This window comes from Danio rerio, chromosome 2 (assembly GCF_052040795.2).
Source record: "Danio rerio strain M-AB ecotype USA chromosome 2, GRCz13ab, whole genome shotgun sequence".
Classification (NCBI taxonomy): Eukaryota; Metazoa; Chordata; class Actinopteri; order Cypriniformes; family Danionidae; genus Danio; species Danio rerio.
In genome coordinates this window covers 3994216-4019008 of record NC_141022.1, presented here as the reverse complement: position 1 = coordinate 4019008, position 24793 = coordinate 3994216, and the positions used below count along the sequence as shown (strand labels likewise).

Genomic DNA, 24793 nt, shown 5'->3' with positions numbered 1-24793 from the left:
CATGAAACCCCCTAGTTTCAGCAGGGTGTTTTCACACCTCTACTTTGGAAAAAGCCAGAAAAGTGGGCGTGTCCAGCTCTGTTTAGGGGGGAGTGTCGGAGGAATAAAAGAGGCACGGTGTGGGAGTGTCTATTTGGGCACGCGACTGTGTTTACATGGACATCTGTAGTCGAATTATTTGCCAAATTATTAAATGGTGGACTTTAACTGTCTTTCATTCAGAGAATTCATTCATGCCCCTCGCGACAAACGAGATATTTGATTCGAGGAACTGCTCTAAGCGTGTATTTTTCATGCAATGTTTGATACCACACGGCGAATGAGAGAAAAAAAAACTCAGCATTTCCCGGAAACTTAGATGCACATGGCAGGTAGCGTCAGAAAGCCGCGTGTGTTACTCCGGTCCCAAAATGCGGTAGAAATCCTACACGAGGTTAAAATTTGGTTGTGGTGCTAACATGTTTACACTCGGTGCAATAGTTTGTTTGATACGAACAAACTGAATAAACAAAGAGCACTGGTCGCTCACTTACCAAATCTGTAGAGACAGGACAATCACCAGCAACTAGAGCCGCGTCTTTATTAAGAGGAGACTACAAGCGAATCCGGATTTCAGCGTTTGCAGATGAGAACAGCTCTCAGGTAAACAATAATCCTCCTTAGACACGTAAGTTATTGTTGTCGCGCGTCGCGTACACTGTTAATCCACACGTGAGTCTGAGCTCTCACAGAGAGAAAATGAAAACGAAACTTAACTGCAGCAAACTATAAAAGCAACACTTCACGCTTGTTTTGCCAACACAACGTGGCGTCTCTGTCGTCTAAACACTGTGACAGTAATGAATATTAATGAAGTTGCACAATAGAGCGCGCTGATTGGTTTGAACCAAGCCTTACTCATGCATTAATGCAACACACTGTAAGACGTAATAAGACTCACTCAGGCACAGACGTCCAGTCTGCACGCTGGAATACTCGCTATTATGTCATGACCGTGACGCAGCTTCAAAAATTCGCTTCAAACCGGATGTATGAATTTGCTTGAAATAACGCAAAAACAACCAATTTACACTTTTAAGTGAAATATAGGTGTCCTAATAGTGTTTTTAGCAGTGTGGGACACATATACGACTGTCAACAGCTCAAACTCATGTGTTTTGGTGCTTCGTGACCCTTTAACATGCTTCATATCATGTCCGCTATCGCCACTGGTTTGCATGGTTCAGGATCTGAAAAGCTACTCATCTATGAATTTGCTCTTCAGTGTTTGGACTCTCAGTAATGATTTTAAACCACACTGAACTGAGCTAAACTGAACTGAACTTAAACACTAAAAACTGAACTACCCTGATCCAGTTACTATGACCATTTATGTGAAGCTGCTTTGACACAATCTACATTGTAAAAGCGCTATACTAATAAAGCTGAATTGAATTGAATTGAATGCTTCATATCGTGTGGGGGAAACCAAAGCACCCGGAGAAAACCCACACAAACATGGGGAGAACATGCAGAAATGTCAACTGGCCCAGCCAGGACTTGAACCAGCCACATTCTTGCTGTGAGGCAGAGGAAGATATAGGAGTAGATACACAAGGTATCAATTGAGGACTGATAACTAGGACAGTGAGGTGGTCCCGAACCCCTGAGCCACTGTGAATCAGGTGTGAGCTGAAGAAGGGGATGTTGGGGCTTTGTTGAAGTGAGATCAGAAGAGCAGGCTTTCCCCCATCTCACTGTGACCTGTAGCTCGAGGAGGGCTGGATCAATAATGGCGGTGTGAAGCTAGTGTGTCCCTCACAGTCCTCAACTTGTTTTACTGTAATGATGGAAGGTTTTCCAGGACCGAGATGGGTGACCCCTGTTCTAATACATCAGGGGTCACCAATCTCGTTCCTGGAGGTCCGGTGCCCTGCAGGGTTTAGCTCCAACTTGCCTCAACACACCTGCCTGGGTGTTTCAAGTATACCTAAGACCTTGATTAGCTTGTTCGGGTGTTTGATTAGGGTTGGAGCTAAAATCTGCAGGACACCGGACCTCCAGGAACAAGTTTGGTGATCCCTGTAATACATCATTTGGAAGGTTTAGTTTCCTAATGTTGCCTTGTGGTATATTATCTGCTCCAGACATAGCATGAAGTTAAGACTTGCATGCGGTTGAAACAGTTTCTGAAATGAGAAAAATGTAGGACTGTGCAGGATTTTGTCCTTTGGGAATTGATTAAGTTGCTGGAAGTTAGCTAACAATCTTAGCACTGCTAACAAAAAAGAATATTTGAATGGCAGCTTGCCATCAGTTGTAGAGGTATACAGTCCACTGGATTAATAGTTGTTAAAAGTAAATATTAGAGTGTTTTAGTAGCTATAGTAAAGTCTATTATGCTCTAATACACACTCAGTCTAGTTAGTCATCAAACTACACCTTTTTAAAAAAAACCTAGCTTAAACCAGCTGGTTGGCTGGTTTTAGCTGGTTGACCAGCCTGGTTTTAGAGAGGTTTTGGCCATTTCCAGGCTGGTTTCCAGCCTGGTGTTAGCTGGACAGCTAAATCCAAATGACCAGCTAAATCCAGCTAAAACCAGCTTGACCAGCCTGGTTTAAGCTGGACATAGCTGGTTTTGGCTGGACTCCCAGCTTGGCTGGTTAAGCTGGTTTTAGCTGGTCATCTCCCAGCCTGACCAGCTAAGACCAGGCTGGAAATGGCTGGAAACCAGCCTGGAAATGGCCAAAACCCCTCTAAAACCAGGCTGGTCGACCAACTAAAACCAGCCAACCAGCCTAGGCTGGTTTAAGCTGGATTTTTCTGTAGGGTTATGTGAATACACACCCTCTTGTTGCAAATAGTACATGCTGTGCCTATAAAGGCCGGGACGTACCATGTTGATAGTCGGCTATTGGGCTTTGACAATACAGCTAGATGGTCTATTGTGTTCTACACGTTGTCACTTGTTGGGTAAATGTCTAGGATCAACATAGAAAATCATACCCACTTCTTAAATTAAGAGAACAATGCTTACCTTTCATTCTTGTTGTTGTGGTGTAGTCTACATTTGTGTGTGACTGCAAAACTAGAAAAATGGGCATCTTGCCTCAGACCCTCTTTACCGAACTCAGGTAAACACTGCTTTCACCTTACCCCAAAGCCCCAGCTAGCCTACTTTAGTCCAATGTATTTAGCTGAACCCAGATCAGGCCCTGAATCGTACTGTAGAACGCTTACTTTAGGCTCGACAATCGCAATAAATGGGCACACATTTTGTCTTTAAACACCATGCAAACTATGGTACTCAGTGGGTGCATGGTCACCGTTAAGTTATATACAGAGAAATATTCCTTCACTGTATTATTTTATCAATAGGTATTCGGTTTGGAGGGTAATCCACCAAAACAAAGAAACATGGCCACTAAAGAAAGACAAAAAGACAGACCATAAAGCCTTTATTCATTTATATATTGTCTGCAGATATTCAGTATATATATATATATATTCTATTTGTTTTGTTATGTTGCTATGCATGTTGTATGGTGTACATGCATAGATAAAGACAGTAAATATAAGCTCTTGGAACATTCAGGTTATGAGATATAGCAAAACCACCACTAACCACAAAAACATTCACAGTAGTTAAGCAGACAGTATTTAAACAACCTTTTCTCAAGCAATCTCACAATTTAAATGGACAGGAAATGGGAATTCATGTAGTTTTAAAACCTGCACCAAAAGCAGACTATTGTATTTTAAGTTATTGTTAATTGTCATTGTTACATTTTAAAAATTGAGATCTTAGAAAACAAAAACACACAGTGTTTTTAAATTCTAGGTCTGTATCTAAACTGGATGTCTCGATCTGGGTGCATGGAGCCAAAACCCCATCGTCTGGTTTCAATACTTGGAATCTCTTCGTTTGGATTTTTCAACTCTAAGTCAAAGTAGGACAGCATGAGAAAGACAAACTGCTTCAGCTCATTTGTGGCGAAGAATCTTCCCGGGCACATTGTGGTTCCAGCTCCCCAGGGCATGCTGTAATACTTGAGCTTCTTTCCATCCTTGTAGAAATCAGTCTTTCTGCTTCCATCTGCATTGAGAAACCGGTCATACTTGAAGGTGAGGGGATCCGGGTGAACTTCGGGATCTATATGAACTAAGTAGGGGAAAACCGAAACTCTGTCACCCTCACGGATCTTGTACTCTTGTCCGTTTGCCATAATAATGGTCATATCTTCCATAACACCTCTAGTAAGAAGAGGGGCGGTTGTCAAACGGAGGGTCTCTTCCACTGCACTGTCTAGGATGGGAGTTTTGAGGAGCATATCCCTGCTCAGGTCTATCAGTGGGCCTCCTGGTTTCACCTCCTGCCCTGCTTCTTTGAGAATCTCCTCAACCTCCTTCCTAACAGCGCTCATAGCCTCGGGGTGCTTCATCAGATACAAGAGCAGCCAAAATGCAGAAGGACCCGTGTTTCCCTGAGACGCCCACAGAAGCAGAAACATGAATCTGTCCTGCATGAACTCCTGCATGCCGTGCTCGGCTCTCACCTGCTGCTGATCTGAAACCCAGCCGCTGACGTTGTCTCTTGCTTTCATCTTCTGCACCGACAGCATGTTCCAGAAGAGCCTTTTCAAACGCTCTGCCTCCATCTTCCCCCTGGGGCCCAGCACTCCATACGCCAGATTGGGAAACAGCTGGTCATATTTTCGGAATTCCCAAAAAAGGTCATTCGAATGCTGCAAGTCGATTTCTTTGGCTTTTTCTACAGACTCTTTTCCTGTGCCTTTGGGGGACTCATTACCAAACAGTGACAGATAACCCGCTCGAAATACGATGTTGTAGCTGTACGCAAAAAGTCCGGATTCCTGCCACACTTTGCCATTCCCAGACCCAACGCTGTGGAGCATCAGATTCTGAAGGTTGTACATCATGGCTTGAGTCATGACCACCAGACCGTCTCCCATCAGATGTTTGGTGCTTGTTGTTTGCAGGTTTTTAAAGAATTTGTGTTTGATCTCTACGGCACCATAGCCAAACACTCTTTCCACCAATTGATCTGCAAAATTTGTGAAGTCCAACTTTGCTCTTGACTCTTTGACCACTGCGCCGAAAGACTGAGGATCTGTGATGAAGGTGAAGTAAAAGCCTCCGAGCTGCACTGTAAAAATATCTCCATGTTTTGCTTTCATTCGCTGAAGGAATTTGACTGTATCCTTCCTGAATTCCAGCACACAACCAAGCCAGGGAATCAGACCCTTTTCCAGTGGAGGTTCTCCAGTCCGTCTGCGGCGAAAACCCCCCAGAAGGTAAAGAGCACCTATGACAGAGAGTAATAGAGCAAGCAGGATTTGTACAAGGCTCTCCATCTTCTGACATTCATATGTCTCCTTTCTCTTCAGTCTTTCACCTCTCTTATCGTTCTGTCACCTCCCTTTTTATCAGCTGTTTTATGCCCCACCTCTTCCAGTAGTTTCAAATGGCATGGGCTGTGTTTAAAATGGCATACTTACTTAATAATTATATTAAGGCAAGTATACAGTGCATACTGGCAACTACATTTTTAGGAATAGTGTGTGGGCAGAGTACACTGTGCAAAGCAATTTGTGGTACAATGAACAGCACAGCTGCTCATATTGTTACAGTACCTTACAAATCCACGTGGCAACCACAATATAACAATGTACAAAAAATTAGTTATTTATGAGATCATGCAACGTATTATAAAGAGCATTGCAAGATTTCTACTAGATTTAACCTCCCTAACTTTTCTTGAAACATCTGAATTAATTTATTCGAGTAAAATAATATATAATGTAGATTAATCAGATTCACCTAAAAACCGACATTTGGTTAGTTGCTTTTCAGTCTGATTTTAGGTTTATGGGATTCTCAACAATCAATAGACCAATTACCATGTTTGAAAACATTCAGGATTCGCGCGCAGGGAGGTGGAAGAAAGCAACCGGTATCCCCAGCATTTACAGCGAGGGAATGACATCAGATGCGGTGCAGAGTTTGTTGTTGTCTTAGAAATAAGATATATTACTTACATATTATATATATATATATATTATTTACATAATGCTTACAGTATATTATAACAGCTCATCACCCAGTGACAAGCACAGTGATTCAGCAAAATTAACGTTAAAGTGAGCGGCGTTCATCTGACAGCTCCATTTGCGATAGCACCCTCCCAATGAATATTGGATAAGACGAAGTGACCGAGCATCCAGCCCCAAATATACAATCTCAATGAAGCTCCGAGTGATTTTACAAGAGAGAAGTTAAAGGTCTACAAGTCTTTAGATGCCAACAATGTTGTTCTTTGTGGTAATGTGCAAGAAATATTGTTCCATGATGACCAGATTCAAGAGCTAAACACTGAAATTCTGCCCAGCCAAAGACAAGGAAACAAGACGGAGCTAACAATATACAAGGCCTGGGTAATTAATCACCAACACGCAAAACGACTGCATTCTGACAGCGAACTACACCTGTACGGCAGGGTATGTGAACCTACACATAGAAGTTGGTTTTATATTTGCACATTCGGACTTTCTCCTTAATAATATAATTTCATAAAAATATTATTTGCAAACTCTAAATAGCGAAATCATATTAGCAGCAGCCAATGACTATCAATATACAACATTGTTCAGTCAAATAAACAGTTAATGTTGTTTTAGAGTCACACTTGCAGGTTATTTCAGACCGAATATTCAAAGTGCCGTGGTAAACAATATAGGGAGTTTGTCACAAGTTGTCACTGAATGAATGTGTGAATATAAAACTAAGTTTGCCTAAATAAACGTAACTTTTGACTGTTGTCTGTGAGCAAATTGAGAGATTCAGCATGTCACATCAGAGCTGTGAATGTAAATTTACAAATACAAATATTAGAGACAAGTTCTCAATTTGCAAGCTGTTGAGTTTTGCCTCTGATTTTCCTTCATTCTGCTTGGACCCTTATTTATCAGGGGTTGCCACAGCGGAATGAATTACCAAGTATTCCAATATAATAAGTATTCCAATAAAATATTCCAAGTATTCCAATAAAAAAGCATATAGCTTTTTTGCAGCGGATGCCGTTCTAGCAGCAACCCATAACTGGGAAATACCCATACACTATTTCATTTATCACTTCAAGAGAACGAGAGGAGTCGAATTTACAGATATTTACAGAAAGAGAATGGCGGACGGATAAGTGTCAAAACGCAATGCAAAAGCGCCTGTTTGGCTATATTTTGGGTTCAAACCAAATGCAAAAAGAGAACCTGAAGACGGTAATGAGGCAATCTGCAAACTTTGCCTGACAAAGGTGGCAGCAGTTGGAGGAAACACAACTAATTTATACACTCATTTTCAACACACCTATACTTGATGTTCAACTATGTGTTGGTCGCAGGTAGATAAGGTCAATAGCCATAAATACGCAAAGCATACTCTCATTTTAAAAATCACGCGACCATCATCTCACAATGTTTAATAATAAATTATCTTTTTTTTTTAAATTAAAACAAGAGGGATTTAGCAATGCCGCGCCAATAATAAAGCAACTGCAGAGAAACAAAGCATATTAAAAATTGCAATAAAGTAACTGAGACGTGCGGCCACACATCGAATCTGAGGTCTGATCTCTTCTCTCTCTCTCGCTGTCATCCAGACACAGACGCCTAACGAGTCAAGTCGCAAAACTGAGGCTGGTACCAGCTGACAGGTAGAATAGCTGAAGCCTTTGTGAAATCTGTCAAAATACAGCACTGAAATAAACAGGCATAAATGTCTTTGAGCCAGAAAGTCTATCTTTATCTGTCAAAATGCAATTGGAGCCATGGAGGAGTTGTGTAGCCTTTAAATTATATTATTTCTATTAAAATGAATACCAAAATAAAGTATTCATGACATTTTTCGTTTGATTAAAATATACGTAAACGAAAAAAAATCAAAGGGTGGCTAGTTTGTTGTAATGTGTTTTAATATTAATAAAAATATGCTCAGCCTATTTGAGTTTAACGGTTAGCCTATACGCCGTCAATAGGCAAACCATTCAAAAAATATTATTTTACTGTGTACTGGGTCATAATCTACATTTTACAATGAAAACTAAACGTGTCTCGCTGTCATTTAAAACATGTAATTCATAACACACCAGAGCTGTGGACCAGGGCAGTGTTGGTCCTACTGCGCACCGAACTCCAATCCGAGGGAGATTATATTACTCGCTAGACAACATTAACTTGAGAGATTTTGAAAATAAAAGGTATTTTAAAAAAAGGAACAACGCGCAAATCTGCAACAAATAAAACTAAAAATAAAACCTCTTGCCAGTGCTGTGTGTATTCCGCCACTGACAGTGCCTCTTATGCAGCGCCTGTAACTGCCGCTTTTAAGAGAGATCAAAGCTGGTATCGATATAACCAAAAAGCAAGATCATATAGTTATAAATATTCTATAACCAGGGGTGTAACGATTTCGATTTTTAATCGAAATCGATCGAAATTTATGCTCAATTTCGATTATCGAATCAAAAAATAGAATCGTCGATGCTGCCACGCCCCCATGTCACGTCAGCTTGGCTTGCCAAGCGGGAAAAACAGGCTTGTTGAAGTGCTTGTTAAACTGCAGACGCAGGAGACCCGTCGACAGAACTTAAACCCTCTCCTCTTTCAATGAAGTCGCCGGTGTGTAAGCATTTTGGATTTCCAGTGAGTTATGTTGACAACGTTCATGTTGTCGACAAAAAAAACACAGTTTTGCAAGCTCTGCTATGTACGTATTACGTACGGTTCGTCCGATAGACAACACCAGCATCGTGATCCTCCGCCCGCGTTGCAAATCTGCTCGTGAGAAGTACACACTCAGGCCCTGTTTACACAGTCTTTGTTTTTAAATGGCATTTTAGAATGACAATGATTTGACATCCACAGTGGCGTGTAGCATTTCTGAGCAGCCCTCCTTCCTCACTACCTCTGAAAATGCACATCACGTGACCACACACACACAGACGCACACACAGCCATGCGCTCGAGACAGCAGGTCCAGGCAGTCAGAGGACTGCTTCAATCTTTCACTCACTTGTACTTAGTCATTTTAGCGAACACCTCAGATACTGTTGGCTGGTTCCTGTTGGTTGTGCGTCTTTTTTACCGACGCCATTATAACGACACAGATCACTGCCTATTCACGAGTCCCGCAGAAAAAGTGATTGACAGGTGGTAATTATGTGTGTATCTTGCCTTTATTCATTTACTGTATGATTTGTTTATGGGTAAAACAAAGACCATGCAGGTCAGGTAGTTTAAACGGTAGGCTACAAATAATTAATTGGTCATTAATAAATTATTCATAATCGAATCGAATCGTGCCTTTAGAATCGAAAATGTAATCGAATCGAGGATTTGGAGGATCGTGACACCCTTATCCATATCAATACTTATCGAAATATTTATACATTTACATGTTGTTTATTGAGATTTTGTGATCTGTATATGCTGTCTGAACTTTACAGAAGCTGTAAACTGACATATGTGCGGTGATGTTTAGCTCTGACAAGGCGCTTTTATTTAGCCTGTAGTCTTTACATTTTTTTACATAATGTTCCATTTCTTAACATTTTATTATTATTATTTTTTATTTATAGTTTATATTTAAAATGAGTGCCAGCTTGTTTAGTTGTGATCATTATGCAAGGATCATATTTCATATTCGGTTTATTCTTCAATAGACTATAGATTCATTAATAATGTATTTTATAAACGGATTGTTCATATCATAAGGACTAAGCTGTTAGTAGCCCCTTTCACACATACAGACCTTTCCGGAAAATTACCGGCAATTTTCCGGAAAGGTTGTATGTGTGAACAGGCCCTTTTTGAAAATACCGGTAAATTCGTTCTGGCTATTTTCCGGAAAGAGAAGTTGTAACATTACCGGCAATTTGCCGGAATGCTGCGCTGTGTGAATGCAGAAGGAAGATTGCCGGAAAGAGCGCGTCCACGTCTAGAACGTGCTGACGTGAGACACCTGCTTTAGCCAATCAGACGCATTTACGTCCGCACGGTTTATGAGAATAGAAGCCTTTGAATATTTGTCCAGACACCTTTAGCTGCTAGATGTTAGTCAGATCACGTTTATATGTTCTTCTTAATGCTAACTGTGTAAATAATTATCGATAAAATGTTTATGATAATCTGTTGTTTGTTTACCTTCAAGCTTTGCGTGTGCCCGTGAGCGCCCATAGCGCGAGCACACACACATATCATGTACATCTCGACATGCGAAAGTGTTCCTCTATATGTTTTCATTGGAGTTGTACTCAATACTGATCCATCCGAAGAGTTTGTAATGTAGTCAAATGTTTACAAACACAAACGCAGCCGTTTAGAGGTCATTTCTGGTTAATGATGTCAGAATTTACTGGCATTATGCGATGGATGTGGGAATGCTCTTTTCGGGAAAAATTCCGTAACGTGAACAGCGCTTTTTTGAATATACCGGTAAAGTCGTTTCGGAAATTTTTCGGATAATTACCGGTATCACTGTGTGAAAGGGGCTAATATATAATATAGGCGTTTATGGTTGTTATTTGTATGGTTCCAACTTCCACAGTTTTTTCAGCCGGTAGCATTGTTGTGTTTTATTCGTTATGTTAATAAAAGTTTTGTGTTGTTTAATAACAGTGATTTATTTATTTCTTTTTTGTAGTTTCCTTTTCGTCCATTCAAACAATTGATGCCGAATTGGCAACTCCCGCAAAACTGAAAGTATTATACGCACGCATTTATAAGCTATTTAAAAGCAGAAAAAAATGAGGAAAAGAAGAAACGTCCACTCCCACGGTGATACCGGTATTACCGGTGTTGTCACATGTCGATTAACCGGTGGGGAAATTTCCTCTTCGTCACAACCCTAATCCCAATGCCTTTGTACATATTTTTTAAAACCACATTTCAAATGTGAAAACTTGTGGTTGTGGTAGAGCAAGATTAATTGCTCACAAACTGTTCTTTCACACCCAAAGAAGCAATGATTGGTCCATGTCAGTAAATGAAAGGCACTAACCACAACAACTTCAGTAACCCTAAATAGACCTGACTTGGGGCCTGTTGGAACACTGTGGAGGTAAGAGATAAATTCAGAGAGAAACTTAAGCAGTGGGAATAAGAAATGTAGAATGTTTTAAAACAACCTCATGCTTTCACAAAGAATTGAAGGGTTCTAGGTGAAAATGGTTGGCGGATGATGCCAAGCGATGTGTTGGGGATGGTTTTAAGGGGCGGGTTACTTAAATATTAGTTCAGGGAAAAAGATTTTGGAGTTGGGATTTGGCTTGCTTTTGGGGCCAACAACATGTAATTTCTGCTGAAATCTGAACTGGGATGTTGTGAGCCACTGTGGGTTGCTCCAAGACAACAGCATTTTAAGGGACAGGTGGAGGAGTTGTTGTAAAAGGAGAGTTTTGTGAATTTGAGTCGGGAGGGACAAGATCTCTGCTGAAAAATTTAGCTTAAACCAGCCTAGGCTGGTTGGCTGGTTTTAGGAGAGGGGTTTTGGCCATTTCCAGGCTGGTTTCCAGCCATTTCCAGCCTGGTCTTAGCAGGTCAGGCTGGGAGATGACCAGCTAAAACTAGCTTGACCAGCCAAGCCAAGCTGGGAGTCCAGCCAAAACCAGCTATATCTAGCTTAAACCAGACTGGTCAAGCTGGTTTTAGCAGGATTTGGCTTGTCATTTTCCAGCCTGAACAGCTAAGACCAGGCTGGAAATGGATGGAAACCAGCCAGGGAATGGCCAAAACCCCTCTAAAACCAGGCTGGTCAACCAGCTAAAACCAGCCAACCAGCTTAGGCTGGTATTGCAGACAGATTTCTTCTTTCCTTCTCTCTAGGTGGGTCATCTTGTTGTGCAAATATTTAAATATTTAACTTGTTAGAATGTAAAATGTGTATGTTTACCTACTTAAATCCAGTAAACATATTTGTTGCTCCACCCCTGCTGAAAAATCCAGCTTAAACCAGCCTAGGCTGGTTTTAGCTGGTCAACCAGGCTGGTTTTAGAGGGGTTTTGGCCACTTCCAGGCTGGTTTCCAGCCATTTCCAGCCTGGTCTTAGCTGGTCAGGCTGGGGGATGACCAGCTAAAACCAGCTTGACCAGCCTAGCCAAGCTGGGAGTCCAGCCAAAACCAGCTATATCCAGCTTAAACCAGGCTGGTCAAGCTGGTTTTAGCTGGATTTGCCTGGTCATTTTCCAGCCTGACCAGCTAAGACCAGGCTGGAAATGGCTGGAAACCAGCCTGGAAATGGCCAAACCCCCTTTAAAACCAGGCTGGACAACCAGCTAAAACCAGCCAACCAGCCTAGGCTGGTTTAAGCTGGATTTTTCAGCTGGGACATTATGTTATACTGCTACCCTGTGGGGGTATGTTGTTTTGTTTTGTTCTCTCTCTTTATCTAATATTCAACAGGTAACAAACCTGACGCTAACTGACTGAGGCTGGTTGGCACACGCAGCAATGGAAGACTCTCTGTGTGTTCCAAACAGGATATGTTACCCTCTGAAGGGCACTTTGGAGTAAAATAATTACCACAGCCATATTGAAATGTCATTCTAAACCAAGTGATCAAAACTAGCAACTTCGAAAGGTTTTTTGAAATGAAGGATTTTGAAAAATACTACTGATGGAAATTATTCTTTGAGCAGGGAATCTGTTAGTTTAAGTTGACATGCAAAGTTTTTTATAGTCAATTAAATGTCTGTTAAAGGAGCAGTATCAACAGATATTAAGTAGACAGTCTACTAATACTCAATTGGACCATCAAAATAAAGTGTTACCGCAGACAGTAACGCATACCTGCCAACACTCCTGTTTTTCCTGGAAGTCTCCCGTATTTCAGACCTATCTCCCGTTTTGGTCTGTCTCCCGGAAAAATCACAGAATGTCATCCACCCTCACCCCCTCTTCAGTTTGCGAAGCACATCACCCACTTCCCCGGTCTCCCAGAATTTCAGACTTAAATGTTGGCAGGTATGAAGTAACGTCACCTTGTTGCATATATACTTATAAGTTCCTGATCAGGGTTTTCTGTTGTGATGTATGCTGGTTTATTCCACTAGGTGGTGCCCTGTATTTGTGCATGCTGCTAAGAACAGCACAGACGCAAAGGAGAATAACAAACACTAACCTTAGTGAACAGCTTTGTGTCCATGACTGTATCTGAAACTCTTAAATAGTGCATTATTCGTGTGACCAGCCACTTGTAGAGACGTCCGAATTCATAGTGAACCTCATGAAGTGCACTCAATCAATCCCACAATGCTTAGCAGTAACAAGCCTACAACCCAAAGCACAAACAAAATGTTATCCCTTCCCATGGACTGGGTGCTCCAATTGCTTCACTCCTTTTTCTTCATTCTTTCAAGAGGACTATATTAGTGGACTAATGTAGGGAAGAGTGAGAGTTTGGGGCAATATTAACTTGTACAAAGACTTTCAAGCTATTACACTGGATACTACACTCAAAAAAAAAAAAAAAAGAGAGAGACTTTTATGTATGTTTGTTTAAACTACTTATTTAAAATTAGTTGAAACAACACATTTTGCTTTTGGCACAACCTAACTGTTTTATGTTGAATTCACTTAAATTTTCACAATGATTAACTTAATCGATTTGTTTTGGGTCACCATGAAAGAATTGTGTTGAACCCAGCATTTTTAAAGGGTATGTCACTGTGAAAATCTAACTGCATAGTTGTTTATTCTGGTCACAAGATGGAGCCAAAAGGTACTAAAAAACACATCAAAAACAATGAAAAGGGTCATTGTTAAAGACTTACCTGCCATTCTGGAAAAATCTGCTTGAACAGATTTAGGGTGCATGTTCAATACTCCACGTTCTGCTCTTTGTATCAAACAACTTGCTTCTCGGCAGTCAGATAACGTCTCCCAAAGACAACCAATTTAACCTTGCTGAAAAATCTAGCTTAAACCAGCCTAGGCTGGTTGACCATCCTGGTTTTAGAGGGGTTTTGGCCATTTACAGGCTGGTTTCCAGTCATTTCCAGCCTGGTCTTAGCTGGTCAGGCTGGGAAATGACAAGCCAAATCCAGCTAAAACCAGCTTGACCAGTATGGTTTGAGCTGGACATAGCTGGTTTTGGCTGGACTTCCAGCCTGGCTAGGCTGGTCAAGCTGGTTTTAGCTGGTCATCTCCCAGCTTGACCAGCTAGGCTGGAAGTGGCAGGAAACCAGCCTGGAAATGGTCAAATCCCCTCTAAAACCAGGCTGGTCGACCAGCTAAAACCAGTCAACCAGCCTAGGCTGGTTTAAGCTGGATTTTTTCTCCAGGGTAAGGATAAGTTTGAACCTTTACTGTTGGTTGTGGAATAACGTAAAACTGCAAAACATACAAAATACAGATTGGTAAGTATGCAAAATCAATAATATGTACATTCACAAGCACGATCAGGGCTCTTTACGAAATAAATTACTGGCTACACGCTTCAACAAACCATATATGAAGTACAATTGATCAAATAATGAACAAAGTTAACATCCAGCATGCAAGATGACATGGGTATAGTGTAGTGGTGTCATCCTAAAAAAAGGTGGTGTACTATTACCCACCCAATCCATTAGATTCATTAGCTATATATATATATATATATATATATATATATATATATATATATATATATATATATATATATATATATAAATATATTAGAGCTGTGAACCTACACTAGTCTCACGGTTCGTTTCAGTTCGGTTAGGATTATCATGCCATCGATTCGGTTCAATTCGATATTTCGGTGCATCACGGTGCATTGGCGGTGCTTTCCATACACAGTTTTATATTTTCTTCACAGCAGCAGTTCTTGTATTAAAATGTATGAATATATTTATATTTATAAACTATTTGTAATACAATTTTGTCATTTAATACAAACAGTCAGATATATAAACTGTAACTTTAAACAACACGAGCATTTAGCATTTAGCATTTACTTGAAAGTTTCAGCGAGACATCCAGTTGATTTGTTGTGATCTTCGAAAAACTCCCACGAAATGTTCTCACAGCTGCTGCGGTTGTCAGGGGGCGGGTAATGGGGCAAATTAAACAAATGTACCAATTTTAACAAATTAAGATGCGAGTTAAAAAAAATACATTCTTAGCTGGTCAGGCTGGGAGATGACCAGCTAAAACCAGCTTGACCAGCCTAGCAAAGCTGGGAGTCCAGCCAAAACCAGCTATGTCCAGCTTAAACCAGGCTGGTCAAGCTGGTTTTAGCTGGATTTGGCTGGTCATTTTAAAGCCTGAACAGCTAACACCAGGCTGGAAATGGCTGGAAACCAGCCTGGAAATGGCCAAAACCCCTCTAAAACCAGCCTGGTCTACCAGCTAAAACCAGCCAACCAGTCTAGGCTGGTTAAAGTTGGATTTTTCGGCAGGGACCAAACCTCCAGGAACAAGTTTGGTGATCCCTGACATATACAGTATAAGACAGATGAGAGATTTTTGTATTTTGGAACACAAAACCTAACATAATAAACCCAAACTCCCCCTGATCCCTAGCCTTGTCTACAAATGACGAGGCACACACCAAGAGACGAAATTTAGGTTACTGTATCCCACTGGCACCGAGTATATCTCTGAGGCATATTTAGTTGCGTTTGTAATCAGCTGTGTGTTTACATTCAGACCCTACAGAGTTTCAGTGTTGTTAGTAACTTTGAGTGGTTTATTCCGGCAACTTTATACAGTTTACATGAGTAACATTTCCTTCAGTAAAGCAGAAAAGGTCCTTCAGTCTGGAGGAAATGAGATACACACACTCTTAGGGCCTCCACCCACTATACGGAAAGGCTTACTAATAAGGCATTGCGTTATGACTTGGTATAGTGTTTTGGAAAATACACTAAATAACTTGGCTTAGTCATAAAGACACACCAAATTCTCTATATTATCTGTCTAATCCCTGATATAACACCACTTGACCCTATATAACACTAGTATACAACATTAAATCATACAGGACAGCCCATCCTGGAGTCGAGAGGTAAGGTTTGCTGGAGAGTTCAAAATTTATAATGTTTATTTTGCTAGTGAACATTGTTATTCCTTAGGTGAAGAATTAATCTGTGAAGGGTAATGCACTGAATATTCAGACCCTTTGTGTGTTTGGAGTGGTGGTTCTACTCTGTTGGTCAGTTTTTATGGCTTCAACAACAATGATATTTTTAACAATACACCTCTTACGGTTAGTCTACTATGAAGGAGTGATGCGCAAATAATAAAGCCCCGCTCCTTATTCAGATTTACACTGTGAGGCCTTTTTTGTTTGCAAATTTCATTTTTATTCCTCAAAACTAAATTTTCCCTTTGCGATTTTTGGAGATTTGTATTTATTCATTTATTTTTGCTCAATACTTTTTATTTTTGTTTGCAAAACTTTCATTTTGCAATTATATATAGCCCTAGATTGACTCTATAGATCCGCATCATGTCTGCCCGGTGATTGTAGCTTCGTTGCTAACATGGATTTTATTGAGAGAGTAGCTGTGTTTATGTGCTTTAGGAAGGCTGAAAACAGTGTTAATTCATGAGGCACTGTGTCTGAGTCCACTAGATCCTTTCAGAGGTGTACTCATCAACTCCTCCAGAAACTGTACCTGGATGACGGAAGCTATTAGCGGCGCTTCAGACTAAGCCGAGCTCAGTTTGATGAGCTGTTGTCTGGTGTCAGCAAGAGGATTTCCCCTCAGGACACCAACAACAGGCGCTACGTCATTATTTCACCCCTACAAGAGAAAGATCTTGATTAGTTAGCATGGCGCATATGTCCGCTGAAGTTCAGATTTTCCAACTCGAGCAATTTCCAAAACTCCAATTGTGCGAAATGCACCACAGGATGTCTATTCCTGTCTTTGCATTGACTTGTTCATCACTCACGCTTGACGCTTCATCACACTTGAGTTTGAGCTTGCACAATTCTGTCAGATGCCGCAGCAAAAATGGACAGGATTAATCAAGATGATGGGACACGATTAAAACAAAAGATTTAACGAAAGCCCTGTATTTGACCTTTCTTTTGATTTTCTCTTGATCTCACATAGTCATGTGACACGAATTCTGAAATGACATGACATACAAAACTTGTACCTTGAGCTTGCGCTTCCGATTTGCAGCATTCATATGCATATGAATGGAGATCAGTGGGCCGAAAAGTGCAGTGTGATTACAGCTTCACGTGTGAGATTTGCTTGCATGGTTATAAAAACATGACTTGATGTACACAGTATGCTCATATTGGGATGATGACTAAATTACATGCACTGTAGGCATATCCTAGCATAAATTACATAGTAGGGGTGTCACGATTTTGATTTTTAATCGAAATCGATCGAAATTTATGCTCAATTTCGATTATCGAATCAAAAAATAGAATCATCGATGCTGCCACGCCCCCATGTCACGTCAGCTTGGCTTGCCAAGCGGGAAAAAACATGCTTGTTGAAGTGCTTGTTAAACTGCAGAAGCAGGAGACCCGTCGACAGAACTTAAACCCTCTCCTCTTTCAATGAAGTCGGCGGTGTGTAAGCATTTTGGATTTCCAGTGAGTTATGTTGACAACGTTCGTGTTGTCGACAAAAAAAAAACACAGTTTTGCAAGCTCTGCTATGTACGTATTACGTACAGTTCGTCCGATAGACAACACCGGCATCGCGATCCACCGCCCGCCTCCGTTGCAAATCCACTCACGAAAAGTACACACTCAGGCCCTGTTTACACTGTCTTTGTTTTTAATAACATTTTAGAACGACAACTATTTGACATCCACAGTGGCGTGTAGCATTTCTGAGCAGCTCTCCTTCCTCTCTACATCTGAAAATGCACATCACGTGACCACACAGACACAGACGCACACACAGCCATGCGCTCGAGACAGCAGGTCCAGGCAGTCAGAGGACTGCTTCAATCTTTCACTCACTTGTGCTTAGTCATTTTAGCGAACACCTCAGATACTGTTGGCTGGTTCCTGTTGGTTGTGCGTCTTTTTTACCGACGCCATTATACCGACACAGATCACTGCCTATTCACGAGTCCCGCAGAAAAAGTGATTGACAGGTGGTAATTATGTGTGTATCTTGCCTTTATTCATTTACTGTATGATTTGTTTATGGGTAAAACAAAGACCATGCAGGGCAGGTAGTTTAAACGGTAGGCTAGAAATAATTAATTGGTCATTAATTAATTAATTATTCATAATCGAAAATCGAATCGAATCGTGCCTTTAGAATCGAAAATGTAATCGAATCGAGGATTTGGAGGATCGTGACACCCTTATTACATAGCAAACGAATACTTTGGATTTAAAGATGAAATACTCCTCCTAGGTCCTTGTTTTTTTCTATTCTATCCCTTAATTGTTTTTTGATATCTGTAATACGTTAGTTAAGGTATGTTTCAGATAAATTTCCTTCTTGTACACATTTATGAGTTGTATAGATCACGTATTGAACCACTGACTTAACCTTTCCCTTTTCCAACCAATAGTTTTATTTTAAAGCAAATGTGAGATTTTCGGACTGCAGCCACATAGTTTTACCTTGTATTTATCTGTTCTGTTAACCCGAGCGCTCTGCATCAGCACCCTACAAAGTGAGCTACCGAGGCAACTTGCCATGCCAGAAAAGTCGCCTATATGAAGATAAATAACCAATAAGAACATATTCATATTCATACTGCCTTGTCGTATACCTAGAAGCCTTTAAGTATGTTTTTTTGTGGTTACAGAAATGTGTAAGCTGAAACATGTGAACCCAGTGAGCTTGTGTTGCAGCATAACGTAGCTGAGCTCGTTTGAAATGGTTAATGTAAACTGTACTGATTTTGTTTAGTTTGCTTGAAAGGCATTTGGCAATAGGCAATGAATCAACGTAAACCTTTATTGCACAGTCAAGGTTATGTCTAACTACTGCAACATGCTCTCTCTTATCTCAGTGATAAGACTAACCTTGATCCTTTCCCTTCTACATCATAACATTATCTGCTAAGTCTAAGGTAGAAACTACACACTATATATATATATATATATATATATATATATATATATATATATATATATATATATATATATATATATATATATATGTGTGTGTGTGTGTGTGTGTGTTTATGTATGTATGTGTGTGTTGCAAAATATAGTACAAAAACTAGCACCCTAGTAAATACCATTGTATTTTTGAGTCATACTATAGTAAAGTGTATTACACTGGACTCTTTATTAAGTACACCTTACTAGTACTGGGTTGGACATGCTTTTGCCTTAATGCCTTAATCCTTCAGGGCATAAGATCAACAAGGTACTGAAAATATTTCTTAGAGATTTTGGTCCATATTGATATGATAGCATAACGCAGCTGCTGCAAATTTGTCGGCTGCACATCCATGATGTGAATCTCCTGTTCCACCACATCCCAAAGGTGCTCTATTGGGTTGAGTTCTGATGACTGTGGAGGCCATTTGAGTACAGTGAACTCATTGTCATGTTTAAAAAACCAGTCTGAGATGATTCACGCTTTATGACATGGTGCGTTATCCTGCTGGAAGTAGCCATCAGAAGATGGGTACACTGTGGTCATAAAGGGATGGAGATGATTAGCAGCAATACTCAGGTAGGCTGTGGCGTTGACACGATGCTCAATTAGTACTAATGGGCCTTAAGTGTGCCAAGAAAACACCCCTCACACAATTCCACCACCACCACCAACCTGAACCTGAAAAGGCAGGATGGATCCATGCTTTCATGTTGTTGATGCCAAATTCTGACCCGACCATCTGAATGTTGCAGCAGAAATCAAGACTCATCAGAGCAGGCAACATTTTTCCATTTTTCTATTATCCCATTTTGGTGACCCTGTGTGAATTGCAGCCTCAGTTTCTTAGCTGACTCACAATAACATTTCAGCAGATGAATCCCGGTGCTTCACTATAGCATTGCTCAAAAACACTGTAGTATTTACAAAAAAATGCAATAGCAGTCTTGCATGTGGAAAAGAATCTGGGTGGTATTAAGCTAAAGTCCTAAAGTCCATGAATTAATGCAAGAGGAGGGGCATAAAAACAGCAGATAAGAAAAAGAGGTGAAAGACTGAGCAGAAAGACTGAGCAGAAAGGAGACGCATGAAAGTCAGAAGACAAACATGGCCCTTGTACAAATCCTGCTTGCTCTATTAATCTCAGTCATAGGTGCTCTTTACCTTCTGGGATCTTTTCGCCGCAGACGAACCGGAGAACCTCCATTGGAAAAGGGTCCCATTCCCTGGCTTGGCCATGTGCTGGAATTCAGGAAGGATACAGCAAAATTCCTGAACCGGATGAAAGCAAAACATGGAGATATCTTTACAGTGCAGCTCGGAGGCTTTTACTTCACCTTCATCACAGATCCGCTGTCTTTCGGCGCTGTGGTCAAAGAGGCAAGAGCAAAGCTGGACTTCACAAAGTTTGCCGAGCAACTGGTGCAAAGAGTGTTTGGCTATCATTCAATACAAAGCGAACACAAAGTTCTCCAAGCGTCGAGCACCAAACATCTGATGGGAGACGGTCTGGTGGTCATGACTCAAGCCATGATGTACAACCTTCAGAATCTGATGCTCCACAGCGTTGGGTCTGGGAATGGCAAAGTGTGGCAGGAATCTGGACTTTTTGCGTACAGCTACAACATTGTTTTTCGAGCAGGTTATCTGTCACTGTTTGGTAATGAGTCCCCCAAAGGCACAGGAAAAGAGTCTGTAGAAAAAGCCAAAGAAATCGACAGACAGGAATCAAATGATCTTTTTTGGGAATTCCGAAAATATGACCAGCTGTTTCCTAATCTGGCGTATGGAGTGCTGGGCCCCAGCGAGAAGATGGAGGCAGAGCGTTTGAAAAGGCTCTTCTGGAGCACACTGTCAGTGCAGAAGATGAGAGCCAGAGACAACATCAGCGGCTGGGTTTCAGATCAGCAGCAGGTCAGAGCCGAGCACGGCATGCAGGAGTTCATGCAGGACAGATACATGTTTCTGCTTCTGTGGGCGTCTCAGGGAAACACGGGTCCTTCTGCATTCTGGCTGCTCTTGTATCTGATGAAGCACCCCGAGGCTATGAGCGCTGTTAGGAAGGAGGTTGAGGAGATTCTCAAAGAAGCAGGGCAGGAGGTGAAACCAGGAGGCCCACTGATAGACCTGAGCAGGGATATGCTCCTGAAAACTCCCATCCTAGACAGTGCAGTGGAAGAGACTCTCCGTTTGACAGCCGCCCCTATCCTTACCAGAGCTGTTATGCAGGATATGACCATTATTATGGCAAACGGACAAGAGTACAAGATCCGTGAGGGTGACAGAGTTGCAGTTTTCCCCTATGTGGTTCATGTAGATCCCGAAGTTCACCCGGATCCCCTCACCTTCAAGTATGACCGGTTTCTCAATGCAGATGGAAGCAGAAAGACTGATTTCTACAAGGGTGGAAAGAAGCTCAAGTATTACAGCATGCCCTGGGGAGCTGGAACCACAATGTGCCCGGGAAGATTCTTTGCCACAAATGAGCTGAAGCAGTTTGTCTTTCTCATGCTGTCCTACTTTGACTTTGAGCTGACAAATCCAAATGAACAGATTCCAGGTATTGATATCAGACGATGGGGTTTTGGCTCCATGCAGCCAGATCGAGACATCCAGTTCAGATACAGACCTAGAATTTAAAAACACTGTTTCCTCTTTTTTTGTGTGTTTCTGTGATCTAATATTAAGACTTTCACAATGCTCAAAAGACAGCATGATGTTTTTGGTTTAGGTTTTAAAACTGACATGCTTTCGCATTTCCTGCATTTACAGTGTGAGATTGCTTGGGAAAAGGTTGTTTAATCACTGTCTCCTAAAATACTGTGAATGTTTTTGCAACTGAATGTTCCAGGAGCTTGTGTTTACTTTGTTTATCTATGTGAGTACAGATGTCAAACAACTTACATAGCAGCGGTTTTGTGCATAATCATGTTTCTTTTAAAAATATATCAGCACAATATGCATGTCTATATATATGTTTATACAAAACATGTGCAAATGCCAGTTCATAAATATATAGAATTTATAAATAAAGACTTTACGACTTTAAAGTGTTTTTGTCTTTCTTCAGTGACAATATAATTTATACAACAGTTCTGTCTCGTTCTCGAATCTGATTGGCTCATAGCAGTGTGTGTGTGTGTGTGTGTGTGTGTGTGTGAGACTAAATGCAATATCACACTCTTAGGAGTGCAATATGGCTGTATATCAGCACTGGTGGGAGGCGTGTATTGGCTTGTCAATGTCAATATATATTTGTAAAACATTAGATTGATATACTGGACAAGGTGGCGGATTCTTTCAAATTTCTCAGACCTGAAGAGATTCACAAACACATTTGACACAGAAAGCCCTTGCTTGTGAACTGCCAATACCCTCAACACAACAACTTTAGAAATTCCTCTTCCTGGAAAGAAGGTATGAGGCTGTAAAGGAGTCTTAAACTAGGAGTCTGATAGTTAGCCAATAGTATATTAGCATATATTGTTGTCAAGTGTGTTTGAATGGAAACTAATTTCTGAAAGTGGGAGAGAGATAATCAGTATTGTGCATGACAGGATTGAGTGGTAATGTCTTGTTTAAAATCAGCGTTTACTTAAAGGAATTTACTATGATGTTCCCTATTTAGATTCTAGAACTAGCTCATTAAGATCATTTCAACTGCAGATAAAGGGTCAAGAGATAATCGAGACATCATTTAAATAGGCCTTGAACTTTGCATTATAGATAGCTTTTTTTTGTTAGGTTGTTGCCTTGGGAGACATGACCTTTAAACAACAGACAACGACTGAACTTGACCTTCCATTGTAAAATATAAAAAATAATAATTGAAAAAAGTGTGTGTGTGTGTGTGTATATATATATATTACAATTAGTAGTAGTATTATAATAATATTATTATTATAAGCTTTTGTAAATTAATTTATTTGGTATTGAATTAAAGTATGTATATATATATATATATATATATATATATATATATATATATATATATATATATATATATATATATATATATATATATATATATATATATATATATATATATATATATCATTGCTCAACAATAAGGACTGCCCGATGGCCCGGAGCCAGCATGTGAGTTGCTTGGGACAGTAGACAGGATCGTTACTGGCCCAATCGGGACACTGCTGTCTTGTCACTCAAGTTTCATTTGCCTTTGACTATTTGTCAATACAAATACAGTATTAGAATTGAGAAAGTTTGTGTTTTCAAGCCTTCAAATAATACCTTCTCGGTTCTTCTAATCAGATTGGATGTTGTGAGCACGCAATTTTTTTCCATATCAACCAGTACAGCGAAGATACAGCAACATGGCAGTAACATCAAATAAATATGCTAAAGAAAAACATTTGTTTCTAACGTCTTGGAAGCAGACATTTACAAGGGTATATCACAACAAAAAAATTAAGTGATGTTTTGTACAGGTTGTCGTCAGTTTGGCAGGTCTTTAGCCATCTTTTGTTTCAAAACACTTGATTATTATACATTTATTACATTCATACATACATTATTTATACATTCATTTTTAAATACTTAAATTCTAGATTTACAAACATTTTGACAAGTTTTTTTTATTTTTTATTTGTGGCTAAGAAATAACTATTAACTTTTTTTTGGTGGGGCCAGTAAAAAATGGCAGGGCAAGTAAAAATCTGAACCACTGGTCTGATTGGGCCAGTAAAAAAATCCTTAGCATTGAACCCTGTATATATATATATATATATATATATATATATTACAATTACTCGTAGTATTATAATAATATTATTATTATAAGCTTTTGTAAATTAATTTATTTGGTATTGAATTAAAGTACATATATATATATATATATATATATATATATATATATATATATATATATATATATGAGGAATATTACACGAGTAGCATTGCGATATGGGAGTATATCAGCACTAGTGGGAGGCATGCGTTGGCACGAGGCCGCAGTGTGATTTTTCTTACACTTTACGATTATAAGGCTGAACGTGACATGAAAAGCCATCCATCTACAGAGATATCTTCTTACAATCTACTGTATTTCTCTGTTCTCTCGGGATTTCACAATAATTAACCCATAAATTACAATGAATCCACTAACGTTACCAGACTGCTGTTGTGTTTGCGATAAGGAAAACGCTAAACACGTGCAGACTTTGCTTATTTCAATCTGCCAACACAACACACATTCCTGTTATGTGAGTAAATTGGTATAAATACAGCTCTACAACATACAAAAGAGAGAGATCATCTTACCTGCCAACATGTCTCTGAAAACCCAGGAGACTGGGGGGAGAGGGTGTTCGGGGGTGAGGTTGAGAACAGGATGCAGCGCGTTTTGTCTCTGATCGGGTACTGTACCAAAGTTGGCAACCCGGGGGTGTTTACTTTACAGACTGTACCAAAGAGGGGGGTGAGTGAAATTACGGGAGTTTTTTTAAGGCAGAAAAAAAAAGGGATGTTTGCGGGAGACTGGTCTGAAATACGGGATACTCTCATGAAAAAAGGAAGTGTTGGCAGGTGTGCTTACCAGTTTAATTTTGATTTGATCTGCTATAGTTAGAAATCAGACTGTTATATCTTCTAATCGTAAGGGCTTATTATGCGGTTCTGTCGACATCTTGTGGATAGAAAACGTCAACTTTTACCGATGAGCTCTCAGAAATTGTTAATAATTTAAACTAG

At 40.1% G+C, this 24793-nt stretch overlaps 2 protein-coding genes across 8 annotated transcripts in view; one reads left to right on the top strand and one right to left on the bottom strand.

The window, feature by feature from the left end:
• Window positions 1-3420: 3420 nt before the first annotated feature.
• Window positions 3421-24793, bottom strand: part of cyp8b1.2 (cytochrome P450 family 8 subfamily B member 1, tandem duplicate 2) — a 34744-nt gene continuing 13371 nt past the window's right edge. The window contains exons 3-6 of one of the 7 annotated variants that reach the window (XM_087238412.1): window positions 24365-24504; window positions 13823-14381; window positions 13171-13320; window positions 3421-5305 (exon numbers count right to left, since the gene is read on the bottom strand). In XM_087238412.1, the coding sequence (XP_087094538.1) occupies window positions 3810-5177 (1368 nt within the window). In that variant the 5' untranslated portion in view covers window positions 5178-5305; window positions 13171-13320; window positions 13823-14381; window positions 24365-24504 and the 3' untranslated portion in view covers window positions 3421-3809. Of the gene's footprint in view, window positions 5388-12839; window positions 13321-13822; window positions 14382-24364; window positions 24505-24793 lie in introns of those variants that run through there. The other 6 variants (XM_087238413.1, XM_087238411.1, XM_087238410.1 and 3 more) reach the window with 6 other exon arrangements.
• On the top strand, window positions 20160-22134 carry cyp8b1.1 (cytochrome P450 family 8 subfamily B member 1, tandem duplicate 1). The gene is given in 1 exon segment (NM_001003736.1): window positions 20160-22134. A coding segment is annotated over 1 exon segment (1533 nt). The 5' UTR covers window positions 20160-20191; the 3' UTR covers window positions 21725-22134.